This window comes from Megalops cyprinoides, chromosome 15, assembly GCF_013368585.1.
Source record: "Megalops cyprinoides isolate fMegCyp1 chromosome 15, fMegCyp1.pri, whole genome shotgun sequence".
Taxonomy (NCBI): domain Eukaryota; kingdom Metazoa; phylum Chordata; class Actinopteri; order Elopiformes; family Megalopidae; genus Megalops; species Megalops cyprinoides.
The window spans coordinates 26,541,490-26,556,723 of NC_050597.1; the positions used below are offsets into that span (position 1 = coordinate 26,541,490).

Below are 15,234 nucleotides of genomic sequence, written 5' to 3' on the forward strand. Positions count from 1 at the left end.
GAGCCGCAGGATCTGTTCAGACCTGGACATACAACCGAAAACCTCTGTTTACTGCTTATCCATTTCTGTGAGAAAATAGTACTCACCAGTCCTTTTCCTCAAAAGTTTGAACACACAACTCCACCTCACAGCCCAGCTGAGAGGAGTAAGACAAGAATTGCATTTGAATTTAAACTTCATATTTCAAAAGTACAACAACATCCAGCTTGAGTCGAAATACAGTTTTAAAAAGGCAATTATTTGATGAAGTGGAAAGCAGGATTTGTGTCTGAATAAACTTGGCCTTTGCTCAGCACCCATTTGTTCTTGAGCCATAAACACATATTGTGTGCAACTTCCACTTTAATAGGAACCGCCATTCGATGCCAGGCAGCTGCATATTAGGACCTATTACGTGATTTCATAGCTCTTGGAAAATTGCTTCTATTCACAGCAAACGACGGGGGGAGAAAAAAAAAGCTTCAACACACAATCATGTCTTTTCAATTGGCGATGGCAAGGTTGATGACAACATGACCATTGTGTTATAATGATAACACCACAAAGGCATCTGCCCCCCTCATCAAGGCTTGAGCGCTGCAGCAGATACAATTTAATTCACCGCTCCGTCGGCGGCGCTGATACCATTATGCGGCACGTCGGCTACAGGGGTAATCACTGTCTTCCCAGAGAGAGAGAGAGAGAGGGAGAGGCAGAGAGAGAGGGAAAAAAACATCTCTGGATGGAGCGACAGGGAGGCAGAAACTTACAATTAAGACTGCCAATTCTGACGTGTCAGCCCCAGTCGACCGCACTCATACACTTTTCACTTCCAGCTCTGTTTATTTACCATGCCTACCAGTAATTACAATTAACATGTCATTTAGTTCAAGGCACCCTTTGCCGTTTGAGTGCGTGGGGCATTATTGCGCTTGTGAAAGGGTGTGTGTGTGTGTGTGTGTGTGTGTGTGTGTGTGTGTGTGCGTGTGCGTGCGACTGGCAGTTAAGTGCTATTTAATGACTGACAGGAAAAGGGTGCAGCAGGAACTTTGATATCGTGAGCATCAACGTTCATCAACTTTTAATTAGGTGTCATTGGAAGGAAAGGCTTGCAGCAGCGGCGTTAATTCCTGTTTTTCCCCCACCTCCACCACAATGGCTAATTAGTTAAGTGGCAATAAGCTGGTCTTCCATGGTTCTGGGTTGTGATTAAGGCTGCAAATAATGTCAAGGTTTAGAGCATTTAATGTGTCTTTCCAAATTTAAGGTTTTTTTCCTCCTCCTCCCCCCATCAAATTTGTAAAACGAGAATCTACATTATGCTGTTAATTGAGTTGGAGCCTCAGAACATGTTTTACTTTTGTAGTGACGGCCACAATTTTTTTTATTCGCTTGTAACCAGGCATCATGAATTAAGGCTCTTGTCAGATTTGTATACTTGTTCTCTGTTGATTTCTGATCAATGCAACTCAGTGGAAGTTTGGACGAGCGGTCGAACTGGATGAAGCCATCCCTGCCTTGAAAATCAGGTCAAAACTAAAGCTAAGATGTTGCAATAAGAGACACATATGTTTACTGTTAAGTTGCTGAGGGCAATATGTGCATGGCAAGGTAATAAAAAAGCTGTAGAGGGCTGGCGCCACTTCTGAAAGGCTATACACCAGGTACAGGTACAGTGTCAAGTACTAGCACTCATCTCAAACTACAATAAACGGTTAAGGGAGCACCCACTACAACCATTCAGTTCAGTTCCTAATACTGTGTTTGTACAGTGGCGGATGCAGTGTGTCCAAAAGAGCTCACAATTTCATGTGTTACAGAAAACATTAGTGAAAGGAAGAAGGCAGTCATGGAGTGCATTGAAAATGCAGTCATCCCTAATACAACAAAGAATGTAAGGTCAGGCTTAGTGAGGAGACCAAGTCCAAAAGTGAAAATTTCTACACCAAATATGTCAGCATGTCACATCCAAGTTAGTACTTTAATTAATGAGAAAGTGACTGTACCTTATTGTCTTGTTGTGTTCAAGGACAGTACATTTGACAATAGGAGGCATTGCCTTGGAGTGTTGAAAAATGAATTATATTTGAAAGAAATGTCAAAATAAAAAGTAGTGGAAATGGAAATAAATTAATGGATACAATAATACAATAACTACTCTTTTTGATTGATATTCCCGAGTTTGAAATGTTTTCTTTTACAGGTAAGGAATTTCTTATTCGATTTCAAAGAATCATTTATTAAGAACACTTATTAAGAATAAAGGGCAGTGTCCTTTATTATTTAATTGTGACATAATTTAAAGCATGTCCACAGATTCTGCAGTATTGTTTGGCTGCCTTAAATGTATAATCCACAGTTACAAATTACTCAGTCTACAACATGTTTTGATAATACAGTCTTCATCAGACAGCAAAGATGTGTATATTACCTTTTTGCATATTAACATATTATTGACAGTTTTTGGAGCCATAAGACATACTCTGGAAACTAAGTACAACCATGCATGTGTTAGAGACAGCATAACTGGAAGAGATTGTGTCCAAAATGCGGATCCCTATGGATCCAATATGCCATCTTTTTTAAAGCAACATATGATTAAAGTAACCGCCATGTCTCTTGACATTTTGTGTTGATCAGAGTTTCAAATTGATGACAAGAAGGCACAAAGAGCAAAGCTAACAAGTAGCTAGCCTGCTACTTTGCCATTATGGATCTGGTTAAAATGATTTGAAGACAAGTACCAGTATAGAAATGAGGACATTTTTATGACAAGCTTGCTAACCACTCTGACTTTAGCTGGTGATATCCCTTCATAGCACTGTCTCACTGTGATTGGCTGGCTGGTATGATATTATTGATTAAATCATATGTATTTAAAACTAAAGGGCTATATACGTAATTGGCTTGAATTTGTGACAATAAACAGGTTTTCCTGTGATATTAAATGAGTCAATTTCAGAATGAACCCAACTGTGAATGGCAAGTGGCTTAAAAACAAAGTGACGGATGAAAGTATGGGTTTACGCAAAGTGATATTTAGCTGGTTCATTTCTTGTTATAAAAGGGTATTTGCTTTTTCTGTAGGGTTTGATGAACTGCAGGGAGATTGAAGAATTTCATAATTGAGCACACTGTAAGTTAGCTGATAAAAGAATTTAAAGTGTGTATGTGGCTTCTGATATATACACAACACAGTCATATATTCAACACATGTCCAGCAACACATTTTGGAAATAAGCTCTGGTTCAAGGTGATCAGCACTTCTGGAGCCCAGTAGGCCTTACTGGCTGTGCTGAGAGCATTCAGCCTTACGCCTTTTCAGTATGCACAATGAGGTGCCAAGCGGGACTCTCAAGAAGACCTTGGAGTCATTTGAGTACAAGGGGAGCAAAGAGAGAACTCTGTCACTGGCTCGCTTTTGGATTTTATAATCATTTCCAGTGCCTTGCCCTCACTTACAGCTGTGGCAACTGATCTGCTCCTCTTCAGCCAGCTGTTGCTTCCTGCACACAGGTCATATCCTTTTGCCACAGTCTTTCCTCTTTCTGTCCTCACATTTCAGTCTACATCTCTTGTGTTCTCTAGCTATCAAGTAGTAGAATGGCTGTCAACTGTAATTCTGTCTGCCCTCATTTCTTAGACACTCCTCATTAATCAGTGCTTCTGCATCTCTCCCACTATAATTTTCCCTCTGTTAATGCCTAATTTATTACCTTAAATTTACTTGACTCTGTTCATCTGAGAACATGTATCACTATTACAGTGTTTATTGTTCCTTTTACCGCTTTAAAACTTGAGCAGTTTAGATGTCTGATTTTGTTAAATGCAGTTATTTTTCAACATTTGTTGTAGTTCACATTTCTTTCCATTTCTTTCTCTGTATCTCTGAAAGCCTCTGTAGACCTTTTAGTCTGGGACTCTAAGGACTCTAAGTCTCTAAGGACTCTAAGTCTCTAAGGATGTGAGAAATAGCCATTGCTTTACCTGTAGTTTTATATGTGCGCAGGCCTTTCTGAAATTAACTGTTTTCTCCCACAGTGTCTGAGATGGTGATCGAGGAAGTCAGCCTCATCCAGGAGAGCCTGGAGATCGAGAAATCCTGCAGACAGAGTGCCGAAGCTCTGGCCACTAAGGTGAGTTCATTTCTTGTGAAGAGCATCCTCTTTCTCCCTCTGAAGGTCCTGATCCCTCAACCCTGAAAGGAAAGCCCTGCCCATATTGATGTACACCTGGCTGGACCAGTCCTGGTCTTCCAGTCTGTGATGTCCAGATGAATTGATTAAACTGAAGTTAAATTCATTTGTGTATGGCAATATTACTATTTTTCAGTCTGAAGGAATATAGTGACAAAAGTTGACACATTATATCAAAAAGTAATGTTGCTTAAATTATATTTTGATTTGAACATGCAGTATTGTTTTACCACTATGATTGAATGGACGCCTCAGTCAATTTATTCTCAGCCAATAAATTATAGCAATAGTAATGGTAGTGTAATTTTTTCTGGCTCTTTATTCAATCATTGTGTTACACTCAAATACAGAGGGACTTGTTAGACTTAAGCATGAATGAATACAACATTGCTTCCCAGTGATGCATTTGATCTGTTTTTGTATGTATGCCTCTACCCCCAAAACTAGAAATTAATTTTTCTTTTTTCACAAGCTCGTGTAATTGCCACATTTCTGCTCTGATTCAGACCAGGCCAAGCAGCAGAATGATTTCCCTTTGCCCATGGTGGTTCTAATCATCACAATCATCAGCGATTATCAGCAGCTCTTGGACAAAAACCCTCTTTCCCCACCTGCTGAATCTGCTGGTCAGGCTCTTGCATAGCACCCCGAGACAGTCGTACACCCCCCCCCCCAAAAGTTTCCATCACCTCTCATCCACACTGCCTGCCCGTCTCGGTCACAGACACAGCTGCGCCTATTTACCATGAATGGAATTGTTGGTGTCCATGCATTTTTGTTGGAATGGCAGATTTTTTATTTGTGCCAGTGGCTCCCACAGCACATTAGGAAAGTCTGGTGTCAGTCGATCAAATCTGTTTTTTTTTTTCCCCAAATATCACAGTGCTTCACTATATTGTCACATATGTATCATGTGAATTTAGAATGTGAATTTTTTTTTTCAATTGAATTGGTTTTACTGCATCCTGCATTTGATCCAAGTTTTATTACCAATATATAATTATTATCAATATACCTTTGCCAAAGTTTTACACATAACTTTTTGGATAATGTTGTCAGTTTAATCGATTAATTAATGTTGCCATTACTTAATAATGCCAACATTTGTTGACATGTGACAGTGAATCATGCATTGAGCTGCTCAGGTCTGTGTTACCTGGTGTTCACAGTATGTTCTTCAAGTGACTGCCATTTAATCAGTCATCATATTATTTCGAACCTTCAGAATTAAGAATGATACATGGATTCATGAGGTGACACTATAGGATATAATAAATGTGCTGACAAAGGTGTCTGTCAGCATTTACAGACACTATTTTACATAATACTCTCAGCCATAACACATTCCTTACAATTGCATAAAGCAGTAAGCAGCAATTAATGGTTTCATCTGTAATTATTTCTCCTCATGCATAAATGCAAATGCATACATACATGCTATGATTCATGTTTTTAATGCAATTGTTGCTAACTAACTAGCATATCTTACCTTAAATCACTGAGGTAGTTAGCCAAGGCCTTTGCAGCCATAGATGCACGTTTGTGCTGTTGATGAGTAAATTGGGTTTCAGCTGAGGATAAAGGTGTCGTGGTAATCATACTTTTGGGAAATATTAAGAAACAGGCCCCAGAGGAGACTGTACATAAATGACATCAAAACTCAAAGTAGCTCATCAGTGAAATGGGCTGGGGGGCAGGGAGCAGCAAACAAAGGTATACTGAACAGCATAGGAAAGGACAGTGTTAAAACAGGATGATAGGCCAAACGGAGCATGTAAAATGTCAGGAGCAGCCTTGTGAATTTGGCCTTCATTCTCCTCTCTTTCTTCCTCCAGCATCTACAAAAGGCTTTTTTTGTGAAGTCAGTTGTTACAGGGACAAATAAGAAAGCGTGTATTCTTCTATTCTATAAACAGCAGCTATTCTGAAGCTGTTGTTCAACAAATACTTCTTATGAGATAGGCCATTGAATTTGTCCTTGATGAAATTGTTCAAGATGTGTGCCTTGATTATACACACTTCACGGTATTGAAATAACTTCCTAGAAATGTAGAAACGTGTCATTTTCATACATTCTCTCTACATACCTGCCCTGCCCACAAATATGGGCCATAGCCTATAGCTGTAATTCCCGTCGCACCATACCACAAATGTAAAATGATCCCATGGTGGATGAACCTACAAGTGAGGTGTATCTTTTCTTGGCAGCAGTGCCCATTATACCTGTCAGATGATCACCTCAATCTTCCAAAAATCTGCAAGCCTAAGGGGTGGAGCTGTGTGGCAAAGCTAAGTGTTTTGTCATTTGTTTTGTGAAGGAGCAATTTTTCTTTGTTCCAGCCTGAGTTGTCAAGTTTTAAGCAATGACAACACAACCAAATATAACGTAATGATGTCCCATTGGTCAGCAGAAGAACTTCATCAAACAGTACATTAAGTTTGTAAACTTTGCATCATAACTCAGCAGTTATGCAGCCTATACTGCACAGAAGTTGTGTTGGAGTTGGCTTCTTTTTGAGACATTGCTGAATCTCAGTTTGTTACCTGTGTGAATCTGTCTCTGACTAGGGGAGTTGTGTCCACATTAAGTTGCTTGGCCTCATCCTTCAGACTGAGTTGTGCGTTATTCTTCTGCCAAAACAAAACACCTTTAATGTAGCATCGATCAAGAACTACCACCTTAATCCCCCCTCCATCAAGATATGTGTGTCTTCTGTGCTGCATTGCAGTCTGCTGGACCCCACGCTGTCAGGGTTCCCTGCCAGTCTTCCTCAAAATGCCTTGCTGAGATTGGAAGATGGACCATCAGGTCAAACTCAGCTTCTCTAAGTCTTATCTGTTGCATTTCTTCATTGATCCAGGACTTCCTTATATAGCTTGGAAGCAGTTTGCTGAACTAGTTACCACTTGCAAGTATATCATATGTAACATCTCACTTCCTGTTGTTGTATCACTGACCTGTATCTGTATGATTCTTTCTGTGCAGTGTCTTAGGAATCTGTATGGTCTCTGTCACTGGTTCAGGCAGTGGTACTCTGTATTGTAGCACCCTCCTCCCCATTCTCCCTGCTAACATGACCAACCCAGCAGGCTCTTCTGCCTGAATGGTTTTGTCGCTCCCAACCATCTCCCATGCTTCCACTGTCCTCCCCTTCCACTGGCTGCCTATTAATAATACTACCACCAAGACTGCCCTATTGAAGATCACATTACATAGTATTTGCCTGTCAGATGCTCTTATCAGGAGCGACATACATGGCTTACAATTTCCGTTTGTCATCCATTCATCCAGCTGGGTGTTTACTGAAGCTATTCGGGTTAAGTACCTTGCCCAGGGGTACAAAAGCAGTGTCCCACCTTGGAATTGAACCGCAGCTTTAGGCAGTCCTGCCCCTTACCGCTACGCCACACTGCTTTTAAGCCTTGAATCTTTTGATTTTCTGGTATAGCCTCTGTGCTTCCTTTATGGTTGAGTCGTAGGAACAAAATGTTGTTGAGAGAGATGGCATATGTTCATGGGCAGTTGTGGTTCAGAATGTGTCCAGCTTTCTCTGTTTAATATACCAAGTGGGTCAGGGCTGGTCAACTTCTACTTACTAACCCAGGCCTTGTGACCACGTGTGGCATAGCCAGTTGCTAAAGAGTCATTATAAAAACCTGAATTTGGTCAAGAGCAGATACACAGTAAGGTGTGGTCTTTTCCTTTGGGCACCTTTGAATCAGAAGTAATATTTATGAAACTACTTTTTTTTCCCTCCTTTGCAAATCTTTAAGGGGTGTGCTTCCTAAATTATAGTATTGGTTTATTGCTCATTTACATGTAAATCTGTCAAAAAACATTTTGATGGTTCAAAAAAAAAAAAAACAACAAGAGAAATAAGACAGGCAGATGACCTTCATGTCTTATTAATTTAGTCAAGCGAATCCGACGCTAGTAATTTTGCTGCCAGCGCCAAGGCCGACAGGAATCCGCAATCAATTTTTTAAACTCCCCAACATTTTGAATTAAAACCGAGGCAATAGAAGGGCCCCTTGCCACAAGTCAAATCAAAGCGCAATCCAAAACATGACATTTTCTGTTGACGTTTGATAAAAGAAGATGAAGGCCCTGACTTTATAATGGTGACCTCTGGCGCGCACAGTTGCTCGCCTGCATGCTGGTGATTTCTCTGAGTATGTAATTTCGTAGATATTTTGTCTCATCAATAGTAGATTATTATCAAAGAGTGTTTTTTATCTCTGTGTTATGTATTGTTGATTGCGTACGAAATGCATTATGGAAGGCCTCATCAGAAAAATGGGTCGCTGCAATTTACCAGACTGGATGTCATTAATAAATGCTTCTTTTATCAGCTGCTTTTTCATAACACATCTTCTTGCCATAAAGCCAGAATGACATCAAGAAATGTGCTTAATTTACATCTTCTAGCAATAGACTTTATTATTAGCGTTTACTTAGTGGTGACATAATTAATATATATGGCCATCATAAATTGGCTTAAAAATGGATTCATTCTCATAGATTTTTCATTTAGTTTTCATTTTGTCATAGATTTATTGCAGTGAATTTCAAATTTGGATTATTGAAAAAAGATCAAATTGCATGCATCCATATACAAATGCAAAATGTCATTACAGACGGTACTGTAAATAGGCACATTTTCTTAAAGTACTGTAATTATGCTTAAAAGCAGAGGTATGTGTTCTTTTCCTCTCAGTGTGACATAATTGGGTGTCCTGTTTGTTGACAGAATATTTCCCTTCTTCTGTGATTTTTTTTCCTCTGGCCCTTTGTCCAGCTATGACTTAATTAAGGTTGAGTACATTAGATTAAACCTGAGCATCACTTAATTTTGTGTGTATGTTGTATATGCCATTTATAATTGGTAATTACCATCTAGTTTTTACAAATTCCTTACAGAGTTACAATTGAGTTGCTTCTATGCATCTTTCATTTGTGACAGTTGATTTATGATCCTTTTCAACCGATTACACCTGTGAAGAGTGAAAATGTGAATGACTTTGTATAGACACAGCTAATATTTACTGCATGGAAGTGTAGGATTCTTGGAACAGTAAGACCACCTTAGACTAACCTCCTGTTTTTAAAGTAATTGCAGAAAATGAAAAATCACATAATGTGACCATCTCTGCATCCCTGCTAATACAAAAGTAGAATTTTGTTCCAAACTTTAAAAAGTCAGTGGTGTAAGAGTATAAGGTGTATCCATTTAAAAGCACTTGATACTGAATTTTTACAATGAAGCACCATGTTATTAATGCTATTTTTTATATTCATTTCAAAATACAGGACTTCGCAGAATGTTTTTCACTTGTACGTATTTTTTGAATGGCTATAATGTAGAGACTCTCTAAGTTTTTGATTTGTTTTGTTGTGATTTTTTCACAGATTATAATCATAATCATGAATACAGTTTATTTGTATGTTCGAATGTATATTTATATACATTTCCTAATTTTGTATGCATCTTATCTAGTAAATTACAGATTACTGTAAGTAGTGCAAAACTAGGTAATTAAAAACCCATAAATGGTGAAAACCATAGATGCTGTATAGTGACACCTTTGGAAGAGTGGCACCTTGTAAGCTGGCACCATACACGTAAATGTCAGCTGCCTGGCCCTCTCTGCGCACCTCCAGCTGAACCGTCAGAACAGGTCCCTGAAGAGGAAGAGCATGCTGTACTTGTCCCGCCTCGGCCCGGAGGTCATCTCCGAGATCAACATCGAGGATGAGGATGAGGAGACGCCAGCGGAGAGTGAACAGGGCACTGAAACGTGTTCCTCCACTCACTGCCAGAAGATAATCACAGGTGATCTTTGCCCATAATGCACTTCAGCTTGCAGCTGGGATCACACAAGGATTTACCCAATACTAGGAAAAATGTGAACATAACACAGACATAACACAACTTAGGTTTTGTGGTACACTATTACATGAACAACGATTCAGTTTAGTTATTAATAAATAGGTGCTAGAAAATAAGAAGTAAATTTTTTAAAAAAAAGCTTTTTCAATGCAGTCCAAACTTGTTGATGTTTTGACCTATGAGCCTCCTGTCTGTATTTTTCTGTTTGGTTTTAAAAATGCATTGAAACTACTTGGAAAACTATACATGGTGTGGCTAGCAATGGGCTGTAGTGGTTTAGGAGATTGGAGGTTTAAATCCTAACTGGGATACTGCTATTTTTAAGATACTTGGAATTTATTTAACAAATGCCCACCTGTATGAAGAAATTATGTGTAAAATGTCAGCAGTGTAGGCTTTGATTAAGAGTAACCGCATAGCAAATAGATTTGTGGAGAACTAAGTATATTATAAAGTAGAGAAGTAAAGTTAAATTTTGGTCCTTTGGAATGTTATTCCATTACAACCCGTGAATTTATGCTTCTTTTAAAATGGAGTTCATCTCTCACTCTTTACTTTTTTTTGCTAAATGTTGACAGAGCTTCAGGATAAACTGGCATTGGTGCTTGATGAAAAGAGGCAAACTGCCATAGAGTTAGATGAGGCAAAGGAGAGACTGAGGACCATCAGAGAAGAAGTGAGTAGATAAATTTTTATCTTTAGGATCTGCTAGGCTAGTACATCAGTAGTTAAGCAAGTACAGTTGATCACTTTTACTGTGAAAAATGTCTTCATCCAACAAGCTTGGTACAAAGAGCTTTTATATTTGACCCTCAGGCTCTAGCCACATTTTGTACGTTATCTGGAAGTTATTATTGAAATGCATGATGGATCAAAATAACAAAGGGCCATTCCATGCCAACTCACCTAGGAACTCCCAGTCCATGTCATGGATTTTCTTGAAAAAATTCATGTGAAAACTTCTATCAAATTCATGGGACCTTGCAAACTTCTATAGCTCTACTCCAAATACTTTTTTAGTTATGAATTTTTGAAGTTTGGCCCTTGGAGCTAAATGTCATCATTTTTGCGATTCTTTGTATGTGTATTATAAGCCTCACCATTTGCTTATTTTTCACTGGATTGGGTTGAAATTTGTACTGAACATCCAAGAAATCCTAATGATAATTTGCTGTAACTTGCAAATTTCCTGAACCCAATGAAAAACAGGCTCAACAGGTATCACACAAAGATAGAAAACCTTTAAGTCAACATAGTACAAATATCTACCTATGAAATGAAACCGCTGAATGTAATATTACAGCCAGTGAAAAGTATGAAAAATTAGCTGTTTTCAAAAGATTATTAAATGATGAAGTAATATAACATCTTTAAATTTTTTATGTATCTGCAGTGAATATTAATACTTTCACATAAAAAATGTTTCAAGGAAATTGAAATTTTTGAATTTTTTTTTTTACATTTATATTTAATTTTTAATTTGATTACTGTAAAACATTCAGCAACAAGTATTTACACGAATACATCTTTCAAATTATCCTTAGGGTTTCTTGGATGTTCAGTACAAATTTCAACCCAATCCATTGAAAAATAAGCAGTTGGTGAGGCTTATAGTACACATACAAAGAATCGCAAAAATGATGACATTTAGCTCCAAGGGCCAAACTTCAAAAATTCATAAATTGCGTGAAGTTGGCATGGAATGGCCCCAAAGTATTAAACACTTGATATCCCTCTTTGCTGCTCTGCTGTATTTGTGGACTGTGGACTTGAGTCTGCTGTTTCCCTATGGAGCCATTTAACAGGCATTTCATCAAAATAAAAAACTTGAACTGCTGTCAGGGAAAACTAGCACTAACAATACAATTTGGTGCTACAAAGTTATATTAGATTAAGATATCTTAATATATATTAAGATATATTAGTCAATAAACATGTACAATAGACTGTTTGAGTTTTAATTTCAAGGCTCACTTACAACACCAAGTGAATTTTATCATTTATAAAAAAAAATGTAAGAATATAATAACAGAAGCATAAAGTCACAGAAAGGGGAAAATGATTTGGTCCAGTGCGCCATTAAATGAAATCCACTCTTTTGAGTCCTTTGACAGTCTTGTTTGGACTGCAGCCCACTGACAGGTCTTGTGTTTGGATATCTGGATCACACATAATTCTGGGTTTATTGAGTTATTAAAATCAACCAGGTAAAATAACTCGCAGATATCTGTCTGCTGTGGATTTAAGGCATTGTGTAAGCAAGGCTTTGTAACGAAGCAAAGCAACACACCGTCACATGTCCTCTTTCTTTTTGTTTTCCTTACAGCTGTTGAAGGAGAAACACAATAATACCACTCTGATTGCTGAGGCGATTCAACAAAAGAAGCTCTTGGCAAAGTACAACAGAGGTTGCACCGTTCCTTATTTACCGCAATTTTGCTTCCACCCACCACTGTCCCAAAGACAAATTTGACACAAGAATGCTCCTGTACATCAGCCCGCCAAACAGACAAGGCTTCCTGCTCTGTAGGTGTTTATGTTTCCCAGCCTTGAGTGCTTTTTTTATTTTCAAGAAGACAAGTCAAGTGAAGTACCCTTTTTGTGCCTCAAGCTTGAAGGCTGCCTTAACCAGATGCATATCAAAGAGATAATGCAGATTAATATTCAGCATTGTTTGAGGGTGTTTTAGCATGCCTTTCGAAAATGCATTTCATTGTGACAAGCGAAACAGTGTTTGTAGGCCCTGTGCCAGACAGTCTGTACCCGGAACACAACACACTCATGGCCTGTTATTACTGATAAGTTATTGAATGTTCTCAGGATACAAGGTGACAGACAAACAAGTATACATCTAGGAGAACAATCCTGCGGCATGTTGAATGAGTAATGCTCTTCGAGAGACCGTTGTGCCGATTATTCAAAGTGCCACTCAGTGGCGTGAACGTGCATGGTAATTATCTGCTGTGAATGAAAACATGTCTAAATAAGGAAATAATTTAAAGGGGTACAGCTATGTTGTCTATTTATATGGCCCCCATCACTTTAAGCCCTCTGAAATCAAAGGCACACAGATGTTTTCATTGCTGTCATAAGTTTTATGAAAATTCGAGCACCTCAAATTGTGCTGCGACGATGGTGTATGCTGAGATTCAGCTTTCTTCGTGCACTTGACACGTGTTGAATTTGTATACATTCCAGGAGTACATATGCAAGAGAGCTCCTCTGATTAGTGTAACAGCACAGTAAAAAAAAAGATGTCACCCCCTGTTCTGCAGTGGAGACCATTTGGTAAAGGAGCTGGAGCATTCTCAATGACACTTGAACTTATCTCTGTTCTGTAATGACTTCTTGTTTGCAAACAGTGTCTTTGCTGGCTTTGGAAGAGTATGAGGTACTGCAGGAGAATCTGGAGCTTGAGAAGGATCTGCGGGCTGAGGCGGAGAACTTCGCACGCGAGGCAAGCTCTCGCCATTTCTCGCGCAACTCACCATATATCCACAAAGTATCTGTCCCCACATTTCTTGTGACATCCATTTGTGCCATCTGCTTTCAGATAAAGAGGGCATTTTGTGTTTGTTGTGGTATTGTTAAGCACTGTAAGCCTGGTAACACTAGCAGGCGTTATCACCTCACCCGAAGACTTGCCAGAATATCTAGCTACAACCTCTTTGATCTAATCAGCCACCCCAGACACTCAATCCATTATGTATTTCCGTCTGTAATCATTTAATGTTTTACAGTCTCTCTCTATACATTCCCTCTGCACTCAGTTTTAATATAATTACCACATAATGAATGACTTCTCTTCACTGGAGAGTAAATTAGCAAATTCACAGCAAAATAATCCATACATTGTTTGTACCATTTGTATATACAGGACACATTAGTCAATAAATATAAAAACAATGTGCAACATGGGTGTTGCTGTGGTTTTTCTTTATATTAGAACTGAAAAAAGGAATTACATGTTTTCAGTGCATGAGGCAATTTTTTAATTGTTTATTTTTTGTTATTTTTTATTATGTCCCCATTCTCTGAAACTGGTCTCTGCAAGCATGCGTGATTACCCACCATGTTGGCTGTCTCCTGTTACAGCTGTCCAGTGTTAGGATCGGTTTTAACCAGGCTCTCTCACTGCTCTCCCAGATGCTAGTGGAACAGAAGAAGCTGAACAGGCAGAGTCAGATTCTCCTGCAGAACACGTCGCCCAGTGAAGCGCTGCAGGAGGCCCTCAGTGACGTAGCCAGGCTGACCCAGGCCTTAGAGACACAGAAGCTGGAGCACCAAAAGCAGGTGACATTCCGCAGGAGCCGCACGTGTTCAGAACCACACAGGTCACACCATGAAGTGTCGTCACTTACAGGCTTGTTCTGACGACTTTGTCTTGTTAATGCTTACTTAATTCAGTCCTGTGGTTTTCTTTGTCTTCATTGTGGAATGAATTTCATTATTCTGCATCATACTTTTTCAGAAAAAATTACCTTTACCATGTGACCTATGGATATATAATTTTCTGTGAACATATGTCCTGTAGCCCTGAAAAGGTTTTGTAAGTTTGTGATAAACCATATAGCCACATGGAAAAAAAGGAAATCTGAACAATGACAAAAGGGTGTCTCATTATAACTGGTTGGCTTCATAATAACAGTAATGATAATACTATCTTTGATGCAATGTGGCTGTTTCTTGTTTTATAGAGCAAGGCTATATTTGTTTCTGTGGTAATTACTGAAATTTACATTTAAATTTTTTCAGATGTCTCCCAAGCTAAAGTTCAGCTACAGTTCATTTTTTGGCAGCCTCCATTGTTGCATTTTGATTCCTCATGCAGATGAACAAGTGTGGCAGCAGCAGGGGGAAATATAGAAAACACCATTTATTATAATGGAATCTGTTTATTTTTAAACCCTCAGCCCTGTTTCTGGGAAGGCATGTCAGATATCACATCTCTGTGTCCTCTACTTTCCTTTTCATCTTCTGGTGCCTGTACTCCTATACTATTCCCAGTTTGCTTGTTTTCACAAATAGTTGGAAGTATGGAAATAGAAGTGAAGTGCGCCTTGATTGTGGAATGTTTGCTCCTTTTATTCAAATGATTATATGCGCCCACAAGAGGATGGAGTTCATTCCTCAACCAAGTCATATGATTTGTAATTTGTCACTCCGCT

The 15,234-nt window shown here is 38.8% G+C and overlaps 1 protein-coding gene across 1 annotated transcript in view; it reads left to right on the top strand.

Annotated features, from left to right (window-relative positions):
* shtn1 (shootin 1) overlaps window positions 1-15,234 on the top strand; it is a 45,159-nt gene that overhangs the window by 11,707 nt on the left and 18,218 nt on the right. The window contains exons 4-9 of the mRNA XM_036546754.1: window positions 4,021-4,115; window positions 9,838-10,009; window positions 10,645-10,742; window positions 12,393-12,474; window positions 13,429-13,523; window positions 14,213-14,359. Of these exons, the coding sequence (XP_036402647.1) occupies window positions 4,021-4,115; window positions 9,838-10,009; window positions 10,645-10,742; window positions 12,393-12,474; window positions 13,429-13,523; window positions 14,213-14,359 (689 nt within the window). The remainder of the gene's footprint in view (window positions 1-4,020; window positions 4,116-9,837; window positions 10,010-10,644; window positions 10,743-12,392; window positions 12,475-13,428; window positions 13,524-14,212; window positions 14,360-15,234) is intronic.